Consider the following 9206-nt stretch of genomic DNA (forward strand, 5'->3'; position numbering starts at 1 on the left):
ACCGCTCAAGCGGTATAGTGGTCGCTCGAACGAACATGTTGAGCTTCTAGTGGTTCTACTATGGCTCTGCAAAATTGCTGAGACCTTGCGTTTACTACTCGAGTGATGAATAGTTCGCTCAAGCCATATATTTGTATTTGGTGAATCGCTCGAGCGATGAAAAGTTCGCTCACGCGGTCTGTTCGGGACAGCAGCGTTAAATTTCAATCCAAACACTTTTTGGACTCACTTTTCACACTCCTTCTCTCTCTAAAACCCCTTTTTCCGAAACCCTAGCCTATCAGCACTAGATTTTATCTATTGCTAGCTTGAATCCATCCTTGCTCCTTAATCAAAGTTGTTCGTGTTATCAAGGGCTACGTTTTGAACCGATTGAATCTTGGTTTTGAGGAGATTCATCTTTGGGTCTTCATCTCTCTCTGTTACAACTCTTAAGGTAGGAATATCTTTATCTTTGTATATCTATAATTTGGTTCAAATGTGTAAATCTTATGATATGAGGGGATAATTTTGAGATGGATGATATGCATATAGATATTTGTGATAATAGGGAGTTTTTCTCAAAATTGGTGAATGATTGGGTATCTACTAATGCAAGATAGTGTAAAAAAGTATTAATAAAGAAAAAATTAAGACATGAGAGGTAAAGCCCTAAAGTTTAGTATGCAACCCTAGATGTTGTTCATGGATTATGATTTAGAATGGAAGGGAAATTGATGGGTAGAATTGAAGGGTGTTGAGATTCCTTGTACAATTATAAAGAAGTTAGTCTTGGAATATTACTTGTTGTGTGCTATGGCCTTACCCGCGCGGGGAAAATTTAGGTGTCTACTTGCCCGGTCGTGTGAGGATGACAAATGTGAGAATGTTTTGAGGTGTCCACTTGCCAATCTTGTGAGGACAACAAATGTAGAAGGATTGAGGTGCCCATTGGACATTCGTGTGAGGACGAAGAAATGTGAAAGTGGATATAAAGGTGCGTTGTTCCAGAAAATTTGAAATATCATATCCATGGGTATCGGTGGTGATTATGCATATTTTAAATCAGCAACAAATACAATATATAACGTCCATAGAGCTGTGTAGACATACATGGAACAGAAAATATAAAACTTATGTACATATCTATGACGATAATATCCACATTGGTCTTACATCATCATTTCAGATGCAGTCAAAAAGGGGCTTAGCCCTATATACAAAGTTTACAAAAATTGTTTAAAGAAACAGAAGAAAACAAAAACTTAAAACTTGTTAACAGAATATGACCACACTTTTAACTTGGAAACCTCCTCGGGAGGCGCTGCGGTTGGCTGACAAAACAGATCCAGCAATAGCTTAGGCCTGATCACGTACCTAATCACTTACATACATAAAATACCACAGTGAACTGGAGCCTAGTGAATAATAACAAAGTAAAGGTTTAATGAATGATATCCATAACAGATTCAGAAATCAGAATTCAGATTCAAAAACAAATGCATATTTATATTCATATTCAGAGTTCATAGATAATTATACATGGTACATCCATTAGCGCTAACAGAATAGTTGACTCCTTTATATGGGACGTAAACAGTTGACTCATGTGCACAGAAACGTTCATAAGGATCCATAAGCAGTTGACCCACGATCACATGGGATGTACAGTTGACTTATGATTACATGAGACGTTCAGTTGACTCGTGATTGCATGAGACGTATACAGAGCAAATAATATTTATCACATGATGCTAAGGATGCCACAAATGCATTTCAGAAATCTGGACAATTATTTATCCATACAGAAAATAGCATTTCAGAAAACAGATCATTTTATATCATCAGAAAATAATTAAAGTCAAACATAGTTTTACAGAGTTATTACTCACAGATAGCTCCAATGGTAGAACAAACAGAGAAAACAGATCAGACGAACTACGACTTTTGAGATACACGAACATATAACAGATACAAATTGAAACACACGCTCGGAAAACACTTAACTCATTTCTTTTCTACCTTGGTGTGTTTCTAATCATGATACTCTTTATTATTCTTAATTAAGACTTAGGAATGCCTAAGATGCAATGAGAATACCAAAATGTATGTTAAAACACTTAGTCAAAATTTTAAAAACAGGACATTCCGTTCGAACGCAACTTCAGTCGCTTGAGCAGTCTGCAAGGTCTACAAAAGTACTGGTTGCATGATTTTTATGCTCGATGGTCGCTCAACAGTCACTCGAGCCAAAGACTGATTAAACAGGGTCGTCGCTTGAGCACAACTTCCTAAGCTCAAGCGATCTGTAAAATTATGTAAAACTTCTGGGAGCTCTCATATTAAGCTCGAGCGCAACTTGGGCTGCTCGAGCTGAGGATCAAAAATAAGAGTGGTTACCCGAGTGCAAGTTTTGCTGCTCGAACCAACCCCCAAACTCTGCAAAAGTACTGGGAGCTCGTATTCTTTGTTCGAGCGTAACTTTCTACGCTCTAGCGAAGAGCACAAATTCTGGAATTTCCAGATTGCTTTTCCAAGTTCAAAACTCATTTCGAAACCTTCAAAATGCATCTTTTTGGGCCAAAACTTAGTAAAACATTGAGAAACTCATAGTACATAATGAATTACAAATCATTTCGCAAAATCAAGCACAAAAGCTTTGCCAATTGTACAAAACAAAACTTGAAACTTAGATAACATAACTTACATGTAATGTCATGAATTTCAACCTTCCAAAGCATGATTAAATAAGTCATTAAGCTCCAAAACATTTTGAATTCTTTTAACAAAACCAAGATATGAACATGCATGTGAGAATTCTTGTAAAAACAACTTTAAAACTTCATGATATGCACATGGATGCATGAATGTTCTTCTTTCCTACCCTCTTAAGTTTAATTCATGTATTATTCATCTTAATTCTCTTGTATTCATGTATCTATTGCCTTGAGTTTAAAGTATAGAAGTATAATTCTTACCTTAAGTCTTGAATTTGTAAGAATTCCAAGTTAATCCTCCCAAATTCTCAAGGTCTAGATAAACCCAAGTCAATTCCTCTCAAAACTCCTTCTTCTACTTTGAATTCACACTAATCTCTAAGTTCTCTATCTCTCTTTCTCTCTTACGTTTTTTATGTCAAAAAGATGATGAAGTGTGTATATGAGGCTTCTACACTCATCTTAAGCCTTATATAGGCTTCATTAAGACTTAATTAACTTAGCTTAATTAATTTGAATTAAAACTAGTCACTTGTAATTATGTAATTCTAATTATTTGTTTCCGAATTGAATTTCAATTAAACCTACCATAATTTTCTAAAAATTCTAAATAACACATATACCAAGTTAATTTCGTGATTGGATGTCGATAAGGTCTTCAAAACGCATAATGAAACAGAAACACAGACAGATCTTTCTACAACAGACAGATATAAATGCAAATAACATATAACACATGCAATTAATATAGAATTTCATCTTAATTACGTATTAAGCAGTCTTAATCAGGGATCATGGGCAAATCACAAATGGAGATTATTACATTTATATAGTTGGTTAAATATATTCTCTACTGGGCAATTGCTCATTCCTATCTGACAATATTTCAGAACTCGATAAGCTGAAAGCCCACCAATGAAGAAGGAAATGACCACCACTTTTGAATTTTTAATTTTTTTTTGTGAACCTTTGAAGTTGTAATTTAACTGTTGAACTTTGTATTGTTATCTTTTGATATGCGACCCTCCTTTTGTTTTAAATGGCTACTTTGTAATGTGTAAACCCAAGGAACAATAGTTTAGCTTTCTCTAACTTATTGAACTGTGAATAGTTAATTTTTGTAAGTTGAAATCTCTAGTTCAATGAGAAAGAGAATTATTCACCTGGCTTGTTTCCACTTTTAAAAAAATTATACTTTCTTATTTTCTTTGTTATTTTGTTTTTACTGAATTTTTTTAATATTTTAAGCAATTTTTTTACTTTTTAGACACACCTAACATAAATGCACTTAAAAAGTAAAAAGATTATAAATTTTTTTAAAAAAATTCACTAAATACCAAAAATACAAAAAAATACAAGAATTCAGTACATTTTTTGTATTTTTATGTATTTATTAATTTTTTCACAAATTTTTTACTTTTTAGATACATCTAAGTAATGTGCATCTAAAAAGTAAAAAAAATGTTTAAAAATTAAAAAATATTCACTAAAAACAAAAATAAAAAAAAAACACAAAAATCAAAAAAGTCAATTTTTAAAAAACTTAATCCAAAAAACTCAAATCAAACACACTGATTGAGATTGATTTTGCGTCATTTGGGAATATTGAGCATGTTTTAATTGATGTAAATAGGAATTATTTTGGAGGTGTAACATCCACGCTCTAAACTATTGGGAGCTTCTATATACACACACCTAATCCCCTCAATACACACACTTAATGATATTTAATTTTATTACAATTTTATCCCTAAGTGAAATTACTATTTTAGACACCATTGTTAATTGAAAACATCTCAATGCACACCTCAGAGTTCACATCTGTTGCATCGTGTGTGTAGCTTGTGGATGCTCATTCATAGCTTCTTCCAGGGAGTGTGTGTAATCATTCATAGCTTCTATCTGTTGTATCTGTTGCATTGTGTGTGTAGCTAGTGACACCATTGGTTTCACTTCTTCTATCAATTTGTGAATGACGAAGGTTGTCCAAATTGGTTTCACTTCTTCTATCAATTTCTGTATATGATGTTCATTGAGGTAGAAGTGAAACCAAAGGGCTTTGGCATTTCCAAGTTCATCAACCTTCGTCATTCGTAGGGAAAACATCATTGTTATAGAGGATTTGCCTTCTGAAAATCAGCAAATAAGTGTTCATGTGAAGCAGAGCGAAGGAAATGTGAGTTTAATTTTTTTTTTTTTCCTAGCGTCGTTCGGATAACCAGAGCCGAATTGTGTTATTTGGTTCGGAAATCTACTACCGAAATAATTATGAATTTTTGGAAGTTGATGTCCGAACAAAGTAATAAATTTCAGAAGTTGTCATCCGAACAACGTATTTAAATTCGGAAGTTGTTGTCCGAACAAAGTTAACTTTTACAACATTCAACTTCCGAAATTTTAAAAAAAATTCGGACAACTACTTCCAAATGAAGTAAATTTTTTTTTTCCATTTTATATTCCAAATTTGCAAACTACATACCAAATTTACAGTTTCAAATTGCAAATTAATCTTTATAATGCCATTGAAAATTTTTAATGTTATACAAAACATGCAGGAATATGTGTCAACTCAAGGAAGTCAGGTTTGCGTGGATTTTGTGTTAGATTACACCACTCAATTCACAACTGAACAGGTTCAGTCTACGAAATTATAACGATTATGTTTCGAATTGCTCACCAAATGTAAATGTTTGATAATATTTATTTAACTTTGTAGGTATTCAAAAGTAAGGATGAATTGCTCAACTGGGTACGTGAAGTTGGAAAAAGAAATGGTTTGGTCATTGTAATCAAAACATCAGACTATGGTGGAGGGAAAAAAAGACCCAGGATGTATCTTGCTTGTGAGAGGAGTGGCCAATATAGAGCAACAAAGAAGTTAAAACATGATGGCAACAATACATCAAGAATAACCGGTACGAAGAAGTGTGGTTGTCCTTTTGATATGAGGGCTCACAGGTTTACCACACATGATGAATGGACATTGACCGTAGTATGCGAATTGCATAATCATCCACCTGCGGAGCACCTCGAGGGACATTCATATGCGGGGAGGCTATCAAAGGATGAGAAAGCATTGTTAATGGATATGTCAAAGAGCATGGTTTGGCCAAAAGAAATCCTAGTAACCTTGAAACAGCGAGATGCCCTCAATGTAAGCACACTTAAAACCATTTACAATGTACGCCATCGAAACAGGGTGGTATAGAGAGTTGGAAGATCACAGATGCAACACTTATTGGGTGAATTGTCCAAGTATAATTACATTGAGCGCCATCGGTCTGAAGAGTCCACGATGACTGTGACAAACTTGTTTTGGGCACATCTTACCAGTTTGGACTTATTTCGGTCTTTCCCACGTATATTAATTATGGATTGCACATATAAAACCAACAGATATCGGCTTCCTCTTCTTGAAATTGTGGGAATGACATCAACTGAAATGACATTCTCTGTAGCTTTTGCATACTTACAGTATGAGAGGGTCGATAACTATGCGTGGATGTTAGCTACATTGCGTGATGTCATGGATGGGTTTGTTGTGCCAACAGTTATTATTACTGACAGAGAGCTAGCCTTGATGAATGCCATACAGAAGATATTCCCGAGTACCAGACATTTATTATGTCATTGGCATATCAGTAAGAATGTGTTGACCAAATGCAAGAAAATGTTTGAGACACAGCAAAAATAGGAGAAGTTCAACCATGAGTGGAACTCTGTAGTGTATTCATCTTCTGAAATTCAATACGAGAAGCGTCTTAAATCATTACTTAAGGAATTCAGTAGTTATCCTGATGCAGTCAAATACGTCATGGATACTTGGTTGGTTCCTTACAAGGACAAATTTGTGGCGGCATGGACAGACACGTGTCTGCATTGTGGCAAAGTTACAACGAACCGGTAAGATTACTTTTCTTCAATATGTTATTAATAAGTGCCATGTACTTGATTTTAACTTTGACTTACATTGAATTGAACAGGGCTGAGAGTGCACATGCAAAACTTAAAAGACAATTGGGTTCATGTCAAGTCTCATTTCAGGCTTCATTTGAGAAAATACACAGTCTGCTTGAGTTGCAACACACTGATATCAAGGCATCATTTGAGAAAAGTCTAACTGTTGCGCAACATCAATTTAAACCGTCTCAATTCAGGGAGCTACGGGGTAATGTGTTTATCTCTGCATTGGAGTATTTGCTTGTCGAGAGTAAGAGAGCCAATTCCATTGGTATTGATGTTGAAGCTTGTGGATGCATCCTTCGCCACACTCATGGTTTGCCTTGCGCCCATGAGATTGCTGACTACATCAGACAAGATTGTCCTATACCACTTGCTACCATACACTCACAGTGGAGGCAACTTCATATCTCCATATGCAAGAAAGAAGAGGAAATGAAGGTGACTTTTCATGCAGAAGTAGAGTTGTTTGTGAACAAGTTTAATGAAAGTGATAGAACCATGCGGTTGAAGCTTTTGAAGAAGTTGAAAGAGATTGTATATCCGGGAAGCACTTTTCTTGTTGAGCCGGAGGTGAAGCCCAAAGCACATCCTCGGGATCATAAGAAGATCAATGTTTCTACCTGTCATGACCCGTGTGCATTTGAGTTAGTGCAATCTGGACATGATTCCTTCTCACCTAAGGACACCAAATCACTACATTAGCTTCTACTCTGCAAACCAAGAAGAAGCGACCTGTTAAAGGAAAGGAGAAGGTGCATCCGAAAGGGAAGGCATACATTACTAGAACAGTGAAACCTGGTGCATATGTTGATGCTTTCCCTGCTGGGTTGAAACCATACATTAGCTGCAAATGGGAATTGTGGTTTCAGGGCTATAGCTGCTTCAATTGGTTATACAGAAGATGATTGGGCTCAAGTTAGGCGTGACCTATTGGGTGAGCTGCACACACACAAAGAGGAATACATTACACTTTATGGATCCTATGAAAGGTTTGAAGAATTGACAAGCATATTGTCATACTTTGAAGATAGCCCTGGATACTCACATTGGATGACTATGCCAGACATGGGGCATCTTGTTGCATCGTGCTGCAATCTTGTGTTATACCACTTGTCTTTACAACAATGTCTCACCTTTTTACCTCTTAGAACAGTGCCAGTACCTTAACTTGATAGACGTGAGATTGCCATTGGGTTTGTCAACGGAAATCATTTCGTCCAGGTATAACAAAAACTTATCAATTGGGTTTGTGCATGTACAAGAAGTTATGAGGTATGACCACTAAGTCAATTGATATTTGGTGCAGGTTTTGTTGCAGCCAGGCCATCCAATTCCTCCTATTGCCACTAATTGGAGAAAATACCGTCACCCTTGCGCTGTCGACTGGGATGATGCATATGTGTGTCGCATTCAACATTTCAAGGACATTATTCATGATAATGTAACTACTCGAGAGACTTTTGATGTTGTTGATGTCGCATGACACATGTATGCATTTGGCAATGTTAAAATTATGGAAGAAATTAATGGATGTGTTTTTGATATTGATGTGTTATGTTTTGCAATGTGGATTGAATGTTATCGACCATTGTTACCATTCCATTGTAATAAGAAAATATCATTTAGAAAATCAACGACCATTGTTACCATTCCATTCTAATAATAAAATATCATTACAATGTCATACAATACCATTGTTGCCATTCCATTCTAATAAGAAAATATTAACCACTGTTACCATTACAACAATGTCATCTTACAAAAAATACCAAAAAATATTCATCAACTAACAAAATAACATGTAACAAAATAACATGTCACGAATCAGCTGTATGTCTACGCCTAGGCCTACGATTGTATGTCAATGTCAAAAATGGAAAACAACCTCCAGCAGAACTAGGTCCAACTTCGTTAATGTGCTGACCTTCAAGAACATGTGTCATACTCTCGATAGCCTGGTAAAGTCGATAAGGATGGCGAATCCCCTCCTGATAACCAGCGTCAATAATAGGATGTGAAATTTGCAGTGCAAGTGCAATACGCTGCATTTGAAAAGAATATCACATTTTAGGGAACATATCAGAAAAAAAAGTAAGTTACATATGCATAAGAGAGGATAACAGATTACATCCGCATGTTCGCTGAAATCCTGATGGTCATGGACACGCGGTTCATCAGTGTGCTCGACATATAGGTGCGTGATATTCTTATACCAATCCATGTAACCCGGTACACATTGCCAAGGCTGACGAACTGGTGTGCTCCTCCGTTGCTCAGATAACACGTGGTTATCCCAAGCCTCCCAGATCCTATCCAAGTATCTGTACATGACTGTATATCGTGCAGATATGTTGCCTCGCGCACCACGACTGGGAGCTAGCAGTGCATCTGGGATGGTATGAACCCTGCCAAACTGCCTCAAAAGTCTATCTGGATGATAGGGTTCGACAACATCTAAGCACTTTAAGCATCCATGGTAGAACGTAACCGGGTTACATGGATGCCGGTCTCTGCAGCTGTGGTATGGATCCCAAATAACCTGTAAAC

General features: G+C 36.2%; 1 protein-coding gene across 1 annotated transcript; it reads left to right on the forward strand.

Annotated features, from left to right (window-relative positions):
* Positions 1-5526: 5526 nt before the first annotated feature.
* LOC145797812 (uncharacterized) lies at positions 5527-8142 on the forward strand. The gene is made up of 7 exons (XM_082885237.1): positions 5527-5850; positions 6172-6304; positions 6422-6599; positions 6680-7303; positions 7529-7648; positions 7835-7880; positions 7966-8142. The coding sequence occupies exons 1-7, from the start codon at positions 5527-5529 to the stop codon at positions 8140-8142; spliced, it is 1602 nt and encodes a 533-aa protein (XP_082741363.1).
* Positions 8143-9206: the final 1064 nt, after the last annotated feature.

The sequence above is a fragment of the Camellia sinensis genome, chromosome 8, assembly GCF_055761805.1.
Source record: "Camellia sinensis isolate YWXY chromosome 8, ASM5576180v1, whole genome shotgun sequence".
In the NCBI taxonomy this organism is placed as follows: Eukaryota; Viridiplantae; Streptophyta; class Magnoliopsida; order Ericales; family Theaceae; genus Camellia; species Camellia sinensis.

Bases quoted from the DNA above. Each gene is read 5' to 3' on its own strand.
- LOC145797812 (XM_082885237.1), top strand. From the start codon at position 5,527: ATGTATCTTGCTTGTGAGAGGAGTGGCCAATATAGAGCAACAAAGAAG. The intron at 6,600-6,679 runs GTAAGATTACTT...TGAATTGAACAG, and splicing joins GGCAAAGTTACAACGAACCG to GGCTGAGAGTGCACATGCAA. The intron at 7,649-7,834 runs GTTTGAAGAATT...TTAACTTGATAG, and splicing joins CTTTATGGATCCTATGAAAG to ACGTGAGATTGCCATTGGGT.